Source organism: Neophocaena asiaeorientalis, unplaced genomic scaffold (genome assembly GCF_003031525.2).
Source record: "Neophocaena asiaeorientalis asiaeorientalis breed wild unplaced genomic scaffold, Neophocaena_asiaeorientalis_V1.1 scaffold46, whole genome shotgun sequence".
NCBI classification, from domain to species: domain Eukaryota; kingdom Metazoa; phylum Chordata; class Mammalia; order Artiodactyla; family Phocoenidae; genus Neophocaena; species Neophocaena asiaeorientalis.
The window spans coordinates 11,162,764-11,181,165 of record NW_020175393.1 but is presented as its reverse complement, the minus strand read 5'-3'; the positions used below and the strand labels follow the sequence as shown (position 1 = coordinate 11,181,165).

At 35.9% G+C, this 18,402-nt stretch overlaps 1 protein-coding gene across 3 annotated transcripts in view; it reads left to right on the top strand.

Moving 5' to 3' along the window:
* Window positions 1-18,402, top strand: part of SUPT3H (SPT3 homolog, SAGA and STAGA complex component) — a 443,936-nt gene that overhangs the window by 269,791 nt on the left and 155,743 nt on the right. For all 3 annotated transcript variants that reach the window (XR_003006039.1, XM_024765889.1, XM_024765890.1), the window contains exons 5-7: window positions 6,929-7,015; window positions 10,248-10,338; window positions 15,250-15,389. Coding sequence is in view for 2 of the 3 variants with exons in the window: in XM_024765889.1 (XP_024621657.1) it covers window positions 6,929-7,015; window positions 10,248-10,338; window positions 15,250-15,389 (318 nt within the window). In the remaining variant the exon portion in view is untranslated. The remainder of the gene's footprint in view (window positions 1-6,928; window positions 7,016-10,247; window positions 10,339-15,249; window positions 15,390-18,402) is intronic.

The following is an 18,402-nucleotide window of genomic DNA, read 5'->3' as shown; positions in this document are numbered from 1 at the left end:
CCTCTGAAGAAACAGGAGCACTGGTAGAAAGTAAAGGAGCAGTTTTACTCCAGTGCCCTATCACAACCACATAGGCAGTCAACTACCTCTTTGCCATTCTGACAAAACAATGTAGGTTTACCTCTGGAGAGGTTGAATAGAAAGAACTCCGGTATTAGAGATCCCAGGCACAAAAGACCACTGGCATTTGATTAATAGATATTCTGAAAAAAATCCAGAAAACAGAAGGAAAGAAAGTTTCAGAGTAATCCCAGAAAACTTCCCAGACTTGCAGGACAAGAATATATAGGTTACAGTGTCCGTGTGAGTACCAGGAAAATATATGAAGAAAGAGCCTCACTGTGAAATTTTAAAATTTCAGGTATAAAGAGAACAGTAGTAAAAGTTTCTCATGGGGTCTAAAGGCTTAGGAATCAAAAAAAAAAAAAAGACACCTGTCTTCTCAACAGCAACATTTTAAGCTAGAAGACAGTGGAGCAATGTCTTTAAATTTCTGAAGGAAGATGATTTCTAATCTCAAATCCTATATCTAGGTAGATTATAAATTGAATATAAGGGTGGCATAAATGAATTTTCAGACATACAGGATCTTTAAAACTTTATTTTCCATGCACCCTTTCTCAGGAACCTATCAGAGGTATTTTTCAGGCTGCAGCCCACCACTGGAGGAAGGAGATAGATACTGCAGTTTGAATTCATTTTACTTATCTGCCTGTTTAAAAAAATTGATCAGTATTCTTCAGAGGAGCATAGCAGAATCCAGAGTCCTTACAATGTACCATTTATAATATCTCAGATAAAATCACAGATTATCCTTAAAATATGAAGTAACAGGGAAGCATGACTCATAGCCAAGAGAAAAGGCAAAATGGTGATTGACTCTAAGATGACCCAGGTATTGAAATAGCAGACAGGGATTTTATAAAGCAAATATTATAGCTACGCTCGAAAACAAAAAAGAGAAACATCCAGGGAATGTGCTCTACCAAAATAAAGGAAGTAAATTAAGAACAAAATGGGATCAAGAAGACAAAAATCCAAAATGTAATTGTTGAAGAGAGTCTGGCAGACTCCGGATGAGTCTCTGGGGAAAACAAAAACAATGAAATTGAAAGAAATCCTTACATCTTTCAGATCTTTTAAATAATGTAGATGAAATAGTGTTAGATTCACAATAAATAAAGCAAAAAAGAAAAGGAAATTCTGAACTACAAAAACTTTTTTTTTAATTTATAAAAAGAAATTTGATCCTGGTGGCCAAGCTGTAACAGTGTTTATGCAGTCATAATAATGTAAACACTAGATACTAATTTAACAAAAAATTACATTTTTAAAATAATATCAAGAGGGGAGGAAGGAGATGGTAAATATGAGACATCTGTGAACACTAAATCTTCATCTTCCATAGTAAAAAGTCAATCGATAGTATTTAAAGCTGAAAAATAAAATAGCCTTGGAAGCGTATTTCAAATGTGGAGGTAAATAACAGAAGAACAAGCTAGAAAAGTTGAAAGTATTTTCCTTCGGAAGTAGAATTACAGATTGGAAAGAAGTATGGCTAGGTATTTCTGTCTGTCATTATAAAACTTAGAGTATTGTTTGACTTTTTAATGTTATATACATTTTAACTTAGATAATAATTTTTTTTTTTTTTTGCGGTACGCGGGCCTCTCACGGTTGTGGCGGAGCACAGGCTCCGGATGCGCAGGCTCAGCGGCCATGGCTCATGGGCCCAGCCGCTCCGCGGCATGTGGGATCTTCCCGGACCAGGGCACGAACCCGCGTCCCCTGCATCAGCAGGCGGACTCTCAACCACTGCGCCACCAGGGAAGCCCTCTTGTTTTTAAAATAAATTTATTTATGGCTGCATTGGGTCTTCGTTGCTGTAAGCGGGTTCTCACTGTGGTGGCTTCTGTTGTTGCGGAGCACGGGCTCTAGGCGCGTGGGCTTCAGTAGCTGTGGCTCGAAGGCTCTAGGGCACAGGCTCAGTAGTTGTGGCGCATGGGCTTAGTTGCTCCACGGCATGTGGGATCTTCCTGGACCAGGGATCGAACCTGTGTCTCCTGCATTGGCAGGCGGATTCTTAACCACTGCGCCACCAGGGAAGCCCTTAACTTAGATAATAATTTTAAAATTAGAATTAAATGTTTATAATGCACATAGCACAGTTCCTATACTGCCTAAGAATAAATTAGGTACTTAATAAATTATTACTACTAAGACTTTTTATTAACTCTCCTTCTAGTCATTAAAATCATTGCTTATCCGTTTCAAATGGAAAAGAATACATAAGGCTACAAATCTAGGGAAGTTATTTGAAGTATCTGAAGTTATGTAGTTACTTAGTGGCCAGAACTGGAGTCCAGATTTCCTGTCTCTTAATTCTTTCAGTCACAACATGGAGGATTCAGAGAGGGTCTTTGAGGTTATCCGTGGCTGACAAATATGGTTGCAAGCAGAGCTGTTCTTTCCTAGCCTAACCTCATATCTGGCCCGATAACTAGTGTGTGATATACAAATGGATAGAAAGACAAATAAATCTTAGACCAAGTGATAACCTACCCTAAGATTTTGCCTCTTCATCACATAGCTTTTAACAATTCCTATATGTACTATGTATTCATTTACTATTTATTCTCAGAAAGGAAGGATCCAGAGATTTAGCCAGAATCCAAAACAAAGAGGTGCAATAGAGGTGTGGTTAAAATGAAACACCTTCAGGATGCTAATGATTGGGAAATCATTGAATTGATTCTGCTGTACTTTTGAAACCTTTTAGAGCTTTAGAGAAATCTTTCTGCTGAATTTACATGGGCCCCAGCCAATTTGCAGGGGTTATTGACTTCATCTAGCTCAATTTATTTATATTATAGATGGGAAAACTGAAAACAGTCAAGGGGAAGTGGATTGCCAACATTTACCAAACATTTATAAACTGCCTGTTGGGGGAATGGTGGTCCTGGACCTAGAGATATTATTCAGAAGGAAGTTGGGAGGCAAGAGCATTAGGTATCTAACTGGTTGAGGAAGATAAAGACCAATAGGATACGTGTGTGTGTGTGTGTGTGTGTGTGTGTGTGTGTGTGTGTGTGTGTGTGTATAGATAGATAGATTTATTATAAGGAACTGGCTCGCATGGCTTTGGATGCTGAGAATCCCAAGTTCTGTAGTTGGCAAGCCAGAGACTCAGGAGAGACAGAATGTAGTTCGAGCCCAAATCCACAAACCTGAAAACTAAGAGACGGTTTAGTCCAAGTCAGAAGGCTGGAAAGGTCTGTGTCCCAGTTCAAGGCAGTCAGGCAGAAGGTCTTCCCTCTTATTCAGCCTTTTTGTTCCATTCACCTCTTCAGTTGATTGGTTGAGGCCCACTAACATTAGCAGGGGCTGGTGGTGGGGAGTGGCAATCTGCTTTACTCAGCCTAGGGATTCAAATCTTAATCTCATCCAGAAATACCTTCACAATCACACTCAGAATTAACATTTGACCAAATGTCTGGGCACCCTGTAACCCAGTCAAGTTGACATATAAAATTAACTGTCACAAGTACACAAAGGCTTAAGATAGAACTGAAATTATTGGAGCTTAAATGTAGAATAATGACAGAAAAACAAGAAATATAATGAAGAGAATGAAGGTATACGGAAAAAAATCTTTGAGTCAGTCAGTCTTTAAAGACCACACTGAAGTCAGTACACTGAATTATCATAGATCCTGGAACAAGAATTGTGGACATTATATTTGAAGATCATGTTAACACTTAATCTAGGGTACATCACCATTTGGAGACATTGAAATTTAGAAAGCAGTAAGCAAAAAGCCCCAGAGGCCTACATTCAGATGAATACTGTGGAAGTAGAGAGCAAATTCAAGACCCTGAGCCAATTAAACCAACAAAATCAACAGAAGTTGGTGAAAATAAAATAGAGGAAAAAAAATTGTTCGATTGTTAGTGTCATTGATAGAAATGAGAAATGGAGAAGAGATTTATTTGTGGGCTCAAAGATGCAAAGTTTAAAGTGTACCTTTTATGCTCAGCCTGCAAATAAAGTATAAAATATCTAAAATGCAAACATGATGAGTGTTAATATGCTAGGGGAAATTTTTTTCTTTGAAACAGTTGTTACAAGTATAATATTTTTAATTTACTTTGAAAAATAGAAATAATATTTATCAGAAACAAATCAATGCTGTGAAAGTGTTCCTGTTGTATAATGCTTTTAGCAAAATATTGTACTGTTACAAATAAATCTCTATAAAGTTACTATCATCATACCTTTATCCATATAGTTAAGAAAATTTGTATACCCATTCAACCAGTAATTGGTCTTAAAGGATTCCTCTGCTATGTCAATTCTTGCATATTTTATAAATGCAATTAAATGTATACTACTTTCATTGTAATAAAAAAATCATAAAGTCTACTATCATTTCATGTCATTTTAGTTACTGCCAGGAATACTTGACTTGCTGCAGTGAATAATGAAGTACAGCTTCCGTTTATTTTCAGGGATTAAAAAAATTGAGGGGTTTCTTACAATATATTGATAGAATCAACTTTTTTTTTTGAACACTGAAGGTATTAGAAATATTTCTTGATTTTGGTTTCCTGGTTCTAGTATTGTTTTCAGCTGAGTGCACCGGTCCTGAGCTCAGCCTCCTGTGGAACTGGACTGCCAAGCTGCTAACTTGCTTTTTAAGCTTACGTTGTTAAAGAGAAGTTTCTTTAGTCTCTTTGGTAATTGTAGACAAAAGTTCTAGAAGTTAGCCAGTGGGCAATACACACTTTAGTGTGATCACTGTAATTAGTTAAGAAGCTCACCCTCCTCACTTTGTAGAGAAGAGGAGGTGAGAGTGTGGAGGAGATGATCTTGGAGTGTGGGACACGTCGGGGCCAGATGGGCTTGCGGTGCAGTAACACAATGGTAACTTTCAGCCCTGAGGACTCACTACGTGGGAGTCCAAGGCATACTGGAGAGTGCCAGCAGTGCCAGTGCTAGTGAGGGCACTAGGTTGGGTGAGGGAAATTAGTAAATAAGGTAGATGAAAGCTAAAGATAAGTTTTCCTGCTAATTATGACAACTTAACTGTGATCCAGATCTCTACAATAGTTGTGTACTGGTTTCAAAAAGGTGTTTTAAAATGGCTAACTCTTCTATGTGTTTATTTTCCATTTTCTTCTTTTTTTTCCCGACTGAATGTGTTTATACACTGACATTTTGGAGAGTGTTATAAATACAGATTGTTCACATGTGTTGTGGATAAACAGTTGATCTATTGGGAAGACAATTTAGGGAGGTATACTTATCCTGGTCCTTTCTTAACATGAGTAAAATTACTTATATCTGTATAGTATTTTAGAGTTTTCAAATCATCACCATCCTCCATTTAAGAAAATAAAAAGTTACTTGACAGTGTGGCCTCCTGGCTCTCCGTGTCCAGACAAATGGATACTGAGCCCATATTCTTCTCCACATTGATTATGTGTATTTTATTCTGTCATAGAAATGTTTTTGTTTGAAAAAACACATGTACACATATTTCCCTGACATTCTTCGAGTTTTTAGAAAAATATGTTCACATTTTTCCCACTGAAAACTTAGTTTCTTTCTGGGTAGATATATCATCTTTTGAAAAACCTTTCCCCCAAGATTTCTTTTTAAATGGTTCACAGTTAAATTTAAATTTCTATATTTAGGTAGAATTATGTTTATATACCAACCACCAGTATCCAGGAAATTCAGTGGTAAGGCTGACACATAGGGAGTTTATAGTCTATTTTGTAGTCTGTGTATTTAGACAAGGTTTGAAGCTTACTTAGCAAAATCTCTTGACCATTCAGAATTTCTTTAGTACAAATGCACTGTTTGATTTCTTATACTTGCTAAGATAACAGTGTGTCATTTTTTAAAGATTAGTTCTTAGGAATATGTGTTAGATTTATTCCTTTCAAAGAAAGATGCATTCAAGAACAGCTTTTATATGTAAATATTTTTATAATATTGGATAGAGTTGGTTTGGTGCAATCACCATGGTTTGATCAAATTTGGAAGAAGTTACAGGCACATTTTTGTAGTGTTTTCTCCAGCATCTTTATTTTTTTCAGCTGGATGTATTTTATGTTCCTTCTAACTAATCAAAATAAGAAACTGATTTTGCCTGTGCCAAAAAATAGAACTATCATTTTTCACATTCTTTTATTTTCCAGGTCATTTTCAAGTAAGATTGTGTTTCTAGGACTTCTGAATCCCAGAAAACTCTCAACTTTGTAGATATAAGTGCCCAGATGAACATTTCAGGGGGAATCTAACTTTTCATGCAGTATGTTTTGTGTTGTGCATTCCAGATACAGTTAACTTTTTGTGTGTATGTGATTAGTGTGGAAAGAAATTAATGCAGTCCAGTATTATGATTTATGGACTGAATCCTTTGCCCACTGAAGACTTGCCAAAACTAAAACTATTTTTTTTCCTTTGGATATTAGAAACAGCTACTGTTTTTGTTGATCTTTTAAAGTTCTGAATGGGCCTATTTCAAATCATACCAGCATGGGAGCTCAGATTAATAATATACTTATTCAACTAGTGATACTGAGTGAAACCATTGCTCACATGGATATGAGGATAAAATTTCATAAAATTATTTTCAGGTGCATTAATGCATTTCTGGAAGCTGCATATGATTTTTCTTTTGCATGAAAGAAGTCAAGGATTTCTCTTTATTGTATCAGTTACAGGTAGGCGTATAAGTTAATTTAATTGCAATTTTTTTATACCTTAAAACATAAGACATTTTGCTTTCAAAAGCAGTACTGTGATTGCTGGACTATTCCCAAAGGTTTTTAACTCTTAGAATGTTTATCTCTCTTGAGACATCATGACTATAGTATATTTAATTTAGATTATTGAGAAAAATTTCCTTTGTTGTTAGTTACAGCAAGCTGCTGAAGTTTCTCAGCTCCGGGGAGCAAGGGTAATCTCTGCTGAAGATCTTCTGTTTTTGATACGCAAAGATAAGGTAATATAAAATAATTTCATCATATTGAAATGCCAAGCTTGGTGATTAATTACACTTATGTAAGGAAGCTACCCTTGTTTTATAGCTTTCACATTGGAATCATAACTGTTGAACTAATATTTGAGTCCTCATAGTTTGCATAACAAAATGGTTTACTACAAAAGCATTTATTTTTTATTTTTACATGGACAAGGGCACTTATGTAAAAGTATGCTGACAACGAATTCTCACTTATCCTTAAATATATATTTAGACATTTTCATTGCTACATAATGTTCACTAGATATTGACCAGGTGCTTTGTTTTGGTAACTGGGATATAACTAAGTGGCATATTTATTTTTCTTCTAATTTTATACAGGCTTTCATAGAATAGTTTTTTCACTTGAAATACAAAGTTTTTTCTGTGACACTGGTTAAAAGGAAAAAAGCAAATCAATCAAGATGAATATTGTATAAGATAAATATACACCATAATATCTAGGTTTTTTAATAGTTAAAGATCTATCTTTCTTACTCTTTGAACTCTGGCATTAAAATATTTATGCTGGTATTTACATGTATAATTTTGTCATAACTATCTTCCAAGAGTAGCTAGTTTGAAAATATTTTGTGACATTTTGCATGTTTTTAATAAAATTTTCATCTGAAAGTTACATGTGGAAAAACGAACTGAATAACCACAGCATGTTATGGTAGACTCTAACCAAGTGAGCACGCAGTGCTTAGTTCCTAATGCTCCATCTTTCATTTCTCCGTTGTTTTCCCCTGGCATTTTAATTACATTTACCATTTTTGTATGTTTGTGGCTCTGGTTTTTATCAGAAGGCATCCCATCTGACCTTCTGGATATCCTGGTTAACATTCTTGCTGTGATACCCAGTTACTTTATACCTGTGAAAGCTCTCCTTCTGACTGACTGAAGATTGACTAAACTTCTCTTCCTTCTGCGGTGGGATTCAGAGATCTACAAACTGCACCTCGACCAGTCTACCATTAAACTTTATACATTTTTAGTTCATTAACTCTTATATGGTATGAGGACTATAAAGAGAAAAGAAATGTATTCACTATCAAGAAGCTATAATCTGGTTTAGGAAATCTGCATGATTTAGTTGAAGAAGCATTTTGAGACTCACAGCATTTTAAGGTTATGTGATTAGATTGGAGAGGCTGTAGGATTTGTTGAAGTGGAGGTTTCTGCCTAGGGTGAGACTCATGCAGCTATATGCAGGCTATATGTAGAATGGATCTAACCAGGACGCAGGCTCAGTAATCAAGGCAAACTGTGATTAGTATGATGGCTCTGAAAGTGGATGGGAAGGAAGAATTCAGAGAGATGGTGAAGAGTAAGAATGTTCAGGATCTAGTGACTTCATTAGGAAGACGGGGAAGTAGGCACCATATAGCAGTGGTGCTGTGAGGAAAGAGCCTGAAGGTGCCGTTGGCAGGAACAGGGACCTTGAGCCAAGATCCTTTACGAAGGCAGCTGGAGGGCAGTGGAGTTCACATCAGTACTTTACAGAATATGTCCAGTCAGTTTTTCTTTTCCATCGACAGAGGTAAACAAGCCAGCACAAAAAATAGTCCACATTGACACTTTTCCCTGCCTTTCGGGGAAGTCAAAGTTTTAAATCCTATGGAAACTTCAGGAATACACACTGATTGTCAAAACCCTTCTATTGTCTAGAAGGACTGTTAATCAGAACCTTTTTAGCAACCAAGAGCCTAGCTGTAATATGATAGTTGCCATTATTCTCATCTTTCTCCTCAAAATAATAATTTTATTTATATGCTGGTGTGTTCCAAACAGAATTTAAAGTAGTTTACATGACTGTAATATAAGACAAAATAAAATCTAAAGTACTGAATTTTCAGGAATCAGAGGAAAGAGAAAAAAAGGATAGCAAACACCTATATACAGGTATATGTTTTTTCTCTTAATAATGCTGGTTTATATTCAAGCAGAAGTCATTGACTGCCTATTGTGTTTTCCATACTGCACTAGGCAGCTTCACTCATTTTCTCATTTATTCCTCACAATAGTCCTCTAAGGTAAGTACTTTACTTACTTTGTAAATAAGGAAACTGGGGTTCAGAGGTCATGTTCTACTTCTGGTCCTGCTATAAGCTCCAGTTGTGAGACTATCTTTAACCTCGCTTTCCCTATATATAAAAAGGAGATGATTATATTTGTCTGTATCTCAGGGCTATTGAAAATTTCAAATAGAATGCATGTAAAAGAGCTTTGTAAAATACAATTTATTTCAGCTGTCATTAGGAATCTTAAACATGAAGACCAGGAACCAGTAATAATCCATTCTAAATATAAGCATACAACAGATGACAAAGTATTATCAGTTACTTTTAAAGTTAAACAGTATTATAGTCTTCTAATAAACCTAAAGAAAGCCATCATTAAGACTCAACTATCATTCATCAGCTTTAAGTTTCATAAAAATATGTTTCTCAGATTACAGAATGTTTTCCAGAAATATAAAACATAAACCAACTCTTCTAAATAAAAGAAAAGATTCTTAGAGAATAAAAAAAACAATAAAAAGGAGAGTGCTTGGCTTTTTAAAGCAGTTGTTACAAACTCCTTATCTAGCTGTTTGTAAATCATTTTAAAAAATAAAATTTGGTCCTGAATGTGTACAAAAGTCCACAAAGTCAGGATTTGCAGCATAGTGTGGAAAGTTTATCACAATCTTCAGAAGGAATTTAACCAAAAAACCCAAAAAACAAAAATCATTGTGATTCTGGAGTATCTGGATACTTGCAAATGAAAAGTGCTTTTAAAAATGCTAGCGTTGGGGCTTCCCTGGTGGCGCAGTGGTTGACAGTCCGCCTGCCGATGCAGGGGACACGGGTTCGTGCCCCGGTCCAGGAAGATCCCACATGCCGCAGAGCGGCTGGGCCCGTGAGCCATGGCCGCTGAGCCTGTGCGTCCGGAGCCTGTGCTCCGCAACGGGAGAGGCCAGAACAGTGAGAGGCCCGCGTACCGCAAAAAAAAAATTAAATTAAATTAAAAAATGCTAGTGTTGTAGCTTTTATGTTTAATTTGATGACTAAATTTTTTATTCACAGTACTATGCTGAGAATTGCTATATCCCCCCCCCCACCGTGATCCTGGGGTACACGTTATTAAATTTAGTTATCATAATAGTCTTTAATCAATAAAGCGAATGTATGTGTAAGGTTTTTATTTACTTATTTCATATTTTTGATAGAAAAAACTTAGAAGACTGCTAAAATACATGTTTTTCCGAGACTACAAATCAAAGATTGTCAAAGGCATCGACGAGGATGATCTTCTGGAAGGTAACTTAAAGCACTAAACTAAAACCAGTACAACACATGTATGCTGATGACACATTTATACAATGTCAATGTAGATATTCCCATCAGAGTGGAATATATGTACTTCTGTTAAATAATGTAGTTTAGAAACTGCAGATATTTATATAGTTGGCAGTTAAATCTTGTATTTTCCAATTATGTGACTTCAGAGTAATCTGGTATTTTAATTCTTTTTTTAATAAAATGACCTGCTTTACACCAGAATGTCATGAAACTAAGAAAATTTTGTTGATTTAAAACATAACTGATTTTAGCAAGCATAATTTTTCTGTCCTGAATGGAGGGAGCCAGAACTATTATATTTTTGAAATTGGCATGTATGTTTTTTTGTTAATTTATTATACAAAGTATCTGATATGTTTTATAATGTAAAGTCACCTCATTTTAATGTGTTATTTCTGTGCTGTTTGAAATCTAACAAAAAGTCTGACACAGAATGGGAAATTTTCCTTAGCTGATTTTCCAACTCAATTCCCCATTTTAGGATATTTAAAGAAAATATTTATGTTGCAAAATCAAATAGTGATAAGCTGAAAATAGATAATTATTAAATAATACTTATTAATCAAAATAAATATGTTGTATTTTTGAAGTAATTCATCTATTTTGTATTGAATATAGTCACTGCATGGTAGTATCCTTTGCTGGTAGATACACTGCTAAAGTAGCTAAACAAACTCTACTATATTCAGAAGAATTCCAGAAAATTGCTCAAAACCAACTGAATCAAAAAACAACAAAAACCAACTGAAGAGTTAACTAACTTTGAAAGAGAACGAGTTACTTTCATTGATCCTCAATAAGTCAGCAAGTGTAATGGCCATGTCAAAAAAAATTCTGATCAAATGTCTAATCAGTGTTGTCTATTTAGTATTCCTGCAGTTCTCATAGAATTTAACTCCAAATGAATTTAATGCTTCCCTTTATGGAGAGCATAAAGAATCTAGACTTGGAGCAAAACAGACCTAAATTCCTATTAATCCCAGTTCTCTGCTTTCTTTCTATGGGTCCCTGAGGGTCAGTTTTCTCATTTGTAAGTCATAAATTATACTACTGACCATGAGAGCTCAACATACTATATGAAAAGCACCTGATACATTCCCACCACTGAATAAGTGATAGCTGTTAATACTATGCTTTGAATACAAAGCTCAGAGTAGTGAGACTAGTATTCAGTTTTACTAACACTGTCATATCAGTTTTATGTCCTCACCTCCTCATTTATTTCAAACCTCTCCTCTTTATCATTTAAATTTTCTAATCTTGTGTGTCTCATATAAAGTTTTAAAATACAGTTGACCCTTGAACAATGCAGGGGTTAGGGGTACCAACTGTCTGAACAGTCAAATCTGCCTGTAACTTTACAGTTGGCCCTCCATGTATGCGGTTCCACGTCCCCAGATTCAACCAGCCTCATAGAGTCACATACTGTAGTACGTATTTAATGAAAAAAATTCATGTGTAAGTGGATACACACGGTTCAAACCTGTGTTCTTCAAGGATTCACTGTAGTTGATATAATTTGTAAGGTAAAATACTCAGGTAAAATACATCTAATACTGAGATGGGAGTTCTAGAGTGGCCTTGTGAGGAACGTGGTAGACTCTTTTCCCAGTGAAACACATTTAACTGGTGAACATTTTAAAAATAATAGTTTAAAATCTTTAGAAATTGTCCTAAGGGCAGACAGCAAATGGAGGAACATATTCAAAAAAAATCTACTAAATCTCATTAAGATCAGTGAGACTCTGTTGTGTTTGAGCCACAATATACTCCCCTCATTTCTCTCCTCCTCTCCTACCCTGCTGCCCCAGATCAAAATGATAGAAGCTTTACTCTGGGCAAATGTGTCCAAGAACCATGGACACCTGCTTCTGTACCTCCCAATCTAGGGTGACAGGTTCACCCCAAGAGGGGCAGGAGATCAGCATCTCTCATCTCCTTCATCTCTGTGTTGCAGAACCTCTGTGCTAGGCAAGCACAGCTAAAAGGACTGGGCCTTCCTCTCATCTTCTAGTCATAGGGAAGCTCTACCCCAGATGGACCCTGCTTGCCACATCCTGGCTTTCTCACAGGGAATAAGCTTCACACCAGAAGAGACAAGCCTTGAAGACAAGGGGCTACCATCTCTGTCCAGATCCTCACTCTTAGATCCAGGAAAGTCTTTCAGAGAGAAGCTGCTTGCTACTCCCAACCCCAGCTCTAGTACAGAAGTACAAAGATTCATCCTGTAAGAGAGAGCCAGCCCTTAATATCAGAGAGCTCTGCAGCTCTCCCTATAGGGACTGACTATTTGGGAAAGAGCATCTGAAGTTCATGGCTAAGGGTGTTTTAAAACAATGGAGATCCTGGTGGAGGAATTAAGGGGAAGCTGGTCACTCTGTGATACTGGTAACAACAAACAAAACAGTGCACCAGCTAAAAGTTTAACAAAGGAAAAAGATAGCTAAAAAGAGTCTCCCTGGGGTCAGAGCAAAACTTAAAGGCTGGCCAACCTTGACTCTGCAGTGACCTGAAATCATTTAGATCAATCTGTGGAGCAATTTATGCGCAAGAGTATTATCAAAACAATAGAACTGTCAGCCAGCAGTTAGTGGAAGATAACAGCTGTGTATCATACCAGTAGGGTCACACCAGCCAGAAACTTAGTGGAGCGATCAGGAAAAGTGACAGGTAAAGAGAGCTTGACTAAAACCACAGTCATCCCTGGTGATTGAGGAGACTGTCCTCATGCTCAAGGCTGTACCCTCTGAGGAGCAACATCCAAGGCTGCATACCAAGAGGGAAAGAGACTTTACTGAATTAGCCCAGCCAGGTCGCTAAACAAACAACCAAACAAGCAAACAATAACAGCAAGCCCCAGGGAGGAGAGGGAATTATTAGCTAGAGTTGCTCCAATATATTACCTAAAATGTCCATTTTCAACAGCAACAACAAAATACTAGACGTTCAAAGAAACAGATATGTATGATCCATAAAAACAGGAAGAATAAGCAGACAACACAAACTGCCTTTGAGGGGGTCCAGATGTTAGGCTTAGCAGACAGAAACTAAATAGCTATTATAAATGGTGTTCAAAGAACTAAAAGAAACCATGTGCAAATAACAAAAGGAAGGTATGGTTACTGTGTCTCACAAAATAGAGAATATCAATTAAGAGACAGAAATTATAGAAACAAGTGGAAATTCTGGGGTTGAAAAGTACAATGACTGACATGAAAAATTCAGTAGAGGGGCTCAATAGTAACCGAACTGACAGAAGGAAGAATCAGCGAACTTGAAGACAGATTGTTAAAGGTTATACAGTCTAAGGAACAAATAGAAAAAAGAATGAAGAAAAATTAATAGTGTTTCAGAAAAATATGAGACACCATTAAGTGAACCAGTGTATGCAATGGGACTACAGAAGGGAAGAAAAAAAAGAGCAGAAAAAATATTCAAGGAAATAATGATGGAAAACTTCTCAACTTTGGTGAAAATTAGTAATCACATCCAAACAGCTCAGTAAGCTCCAAGTAGGATAAACGTATAGCGATCCATACTCAGACACATTCTAGTAGAAATGCTGAAAGACAAAAAGAAAATCGTGAAAGGCAAGAGAAAATCACCTCATCAAATACAGTGGAACCTCAACAATATTAACAGCCGACTTCTCATTAACAATGCAGGTCAGATAGCAGTGGGATGACGTATTCCAAATGCTGAAAAGAAAAACTGTCAACAACAAATATGTCAAGAAACATGTTCAGCAAAACTGTGTTTCAAAAATGAAGGCAAAATAAAGATATTCTCAGATACACAAAAACTGGAGAATTTTTTTGCTAGCAGACCCATATAAAAAATACTAAAGGAAGTTATTCTGGCTGGAAGCAAGTTGTACCAGACAATAATTTGAATCCACACCTACACACACCACACACACACACACACACACACACACACACACGCACACACACACGACAAAGAGTATCTATAAAGGTAATTATGTAGGTAAATATAAGAGAATATAGAGTTGTGTTATTTATTTTCCTTTCTTAATAGATTTAAAAGCAATTGTATAAAACAAGATATATAATTGTAATATTGTGTCTATAATATATAGATGTATAATATATTTGATAGTAGCAACATAATTGAGGTGGGTGGTAACAAAGCTGTGTTGGAGTCGGGAGTGACAGGCTTTTTTTCACCCTAAGATGTTTGGGTTGTCTTTATTTGGTATAGGAGCACACAATTTGTCACATTAAAAAATAATGTAGCTCTTCCCCACTAATTCACACTGATACTTTTGTGTATTAAACTGTATTGATTACCTTTTGCAATATTACATTCCTTCCTGACTTTTTGCAGTAACTTTCTCAGAGTTATGTTTTGCTTTTAAATAAGTATGGTAGTTTTACCTCTTATGAGAAAAAGAGTAAGATCTCATCCCGTAGGTTTCAAATATATTGCCACAGTAGTGTACCTAGTATTTTCTTCTTTTAATTTCATGTCTCAATCCTGGTGTTTTTTATTTATGTTTTTGTTTTTATTTACTTTCTTGATTAGGCTTGCTGTAGCAGGATTCTTTTTCCAAATCTGAGAGTCTTTCCTTTTTTTTTTTTTTTTTTGTAAGGAATTTTAATCCATTCACACTTATTGTGCTAATTGATCATTTGGTTTTATTCTCTCAATCTTATTCATGACATAAATAGATGATTTAATTCTGCATGACTTATGCTTTTGTTTTGGATACAAGGATTCTCCTTACAAAGATTATTATGAGAGAATTCCAGTTCTGAATTTTATATGCAGTATTCAATATATAATGATTGGGGCAGATATAAACCTATTTAAGAACATTTCTTTTTTCCTTCCCTTATCTTCATGAAGACAAATTGAGTGGCAGTAATAATGCGAACAAAAGACAAAAAATCGCTCAAGACTTTCTCAACTCCATTGATCAAACAGGAGAACTCTTGGCAATGTTTGAAGATGATGAAATTGATGAAGTTAAACAAGAAAGAATGGAGGTATAGTACATGCTTCCCTTTTTAGGGTAATAGAATAACTGCAGTGCATATACTATTTGGTTCTAGTCTTACGTTCTTTAAATGTGGTCTGAAATGTCCAAATCAGTGGTTTCATGTCTGAAGGCAGTATTGTGTAGTGGAGTAACCCTGGAAAGGATGTCAAACTCAGCCTTCGTAGCTGACTTTGGGAAACAACTTCAGTTTTCTGTTTCTTTGTTTCCTCCTTTGAATATGAGTAGGTTTCCGTAAGCTTCCTTCTGGATCTTACTTTTACTGATACTATTTTATTCCATAAAAGCTAGTTTATAATTAAATATTTACTTAGTTTTTGTACCAAACCATCCAGTTATCTTTGTGGACAAAGGTAATCCTTACTGCTTTTGCGTTGGCATATAGTGTGAAGAGCTATTTTTCCAGCTGTAGTTGCAGCCTCTGGTTGGACTCACCAGATAAGGTAGGATCCAGGGCAATTCCATGCTTTATATCACTGTAAAACACAGTTAGTGACATGTGTTTGGATTCCCTGGGTATGTTTTAACAATGAATATGAAAATTGTATGCCTTCTATTTACCCTAGCTTTCTATTCATAAAATGGTTTCCTTAAATACTTGTGGAAAAATAAAAGTAGTGATTGATTTCATCTGAGTGCCTTCTAAAATATAAGGCATTATTCTTATCATTCTTATTCTTATAATACTTTTACATGTAAAAAAACAAATCTCCATTTTTCCCCTTCTCTTTAAATTGGTCAAGAGAGGTAATTCCAGAGCTCCGAAAGATCGTGCTAAGTGCTGACTTTATCGTAGTCTCTGTGCATGCTAAAAATATAATTATTTCATGTTAAATTTTGGAGGAAGTCCAATAGACATATATGCTTTATAAAATTTAACCACCTTCTTTAAAGAATTAGTATGCTTAGATCATGAACTGTGATCTAAAGGCAATGTTCTTCTTAGGTATCAATTACCTTAGAAATGTGTGGTTATCTTGGTTTGAGGCAACTGCAAATGATTTTAGTTCGCCTTGGGCCAAAAACATGCTAAGTTGTCCAAAGCAGATGATAAACATGTATTTCTGATGTCATTATGGCCTAAACAGGATATGATTGTTTCGTGGCATGGTTTCACTTATGATGCATTACACAGAGAGCAAATATTGTTTATGCTTTATTTTTTAAACATTTTTATATTATACAAACGGGCATTAAGAAAAACTTATTAAGGAAGGACTCTACAGAAAACATTAGTAAAATTGAACAAGTAGCTTTTCAGTTTTGACAGGAAGATCTCTGTCAACCACGCCTGTTGCCCGGAAGGGCATTTCACAGTCAAGGAGAAGAGAAGAAATGGAGCATGTTGTAACACTGAGCTCATAATAGCAGGCTACTGTAGGCCTGGAAGAGTGATGAGCCAGTAAGGTACAAGTTCAAGTAAATAAAATATTTGGAAGTGCAGGATAGAAAAAGCTTGGGAGCTTATGTGGTTTATATTTCTCTCCCCTGTAGTTATATTGTATATTACATAGTGGTAACCAGGATAATAAAATATCAATAGTTGATAAAAATAGTTACAAGAAAGTCAGCTTCACCTATACAATAAAAATCAGATTGGCAGTTTCTCTAAGCTTTGTATCATAACTAAAATCTCTAACCAAGATAACAAAGAGTAGTTTTGAGATTCTGTTCATCCAAATAACAGAGTTTAAACTGGATAAAAAAATGCTGAACTTGTAGACATAACTATAGACAGTAAAAAGTGGAACCGTTAAGAGCACAGGCCTTGCCTGCTTCTAATTTGACAGGTTATAGTTTCAAGCGTAAACCACAACTGTGGCAGTCCATATGAAACCACTTTGGACTCACAGACTGCAATCCCTTGCTTTTAAAGTGCTGTAGAATAATCAGTCCTGGCATCACTCAGTGATTTAATTCTCCTCTAAGCATCACTTACAGTTGTAGAAGCTTTGTTTACTACCTTCTCCCCTAGAATGTATGAAAATGGTATAGACCTACCAACAAAGCTTGTTATTGGTTTCTTTTTCTTTTTTCTTTTTTTTTATTTAAATGTAATTTAGAAGAGAAAAAAATTTATAGACACAAGCTCGCTTGGGACCCTAGATTTTTCTCAAAATATTGAGCAAGCATATGAAAAACTGAGTTCTTTCCCATTGTTTTCAGCTGATTTCTGTGTGTGCCTGGCTTTGTGTTTTACTCATAATTTACTTCATTAAGTATTATGTGATTTGAAATATAAAAAATGTCTGAATTTTTATATCCATTTCTACTTGCTAGTCCATTATCATATTAAGTTAACTAACGCTTACCCCATTTGTTTTTCTCCAGCACCAAATTTTTAACACTTTGGTGTGTGTGTAGTAGAGATCTGTGATCCATGACCTCTGAAGACCCTTCTAAATTATCAAGTAAAGATTAAATAATGTTCAGAATTGCTTTAGTGTATTTGAGGGACCGGGAAAGAGAAGCAGGGAAATGATAAGCATAATACATATAAATACTCACAACTCCCCTCCAACCACCCCTCAGACCCCCTAAACCCACCCCAGAATGACCCACGTGTGTTTGGCTGTTGATCCTGTTTCTCACATTCTAAGTTTTTGAGATCTAATCAACTAAATGTGACTGTGTCAACCAAAGGCCAAGGAAGGGTCACTACAGCCTGCAGGTAGCTTTGTGTTTTCTTACCAGAGGACCTGTGGTCACTCACAGAAGAGCTTGCCTAAAACCCCACTGCTCTCCTGTGAAGGAACTTGGAGAAGCTCAAGTTTGTCATTAATCAAGTAAAATATCTGGTCTACTGAACTGCTAGGTTTTGTGAAGAAGATGTAAATAAGGAACACCTAAAAAATTGGGTGAGCTCTCTACCTTCTGACTAACCCTCAAACTGGTAAAATAAACAGGAGAACAAAGATTAGAGCTCACCAAAGAGCAGCCTTTAAACAGCTTAGGGTGCTGAAAATCCCCAGTGACTGTTTATCTTGTGTTTTCAAGTTAGA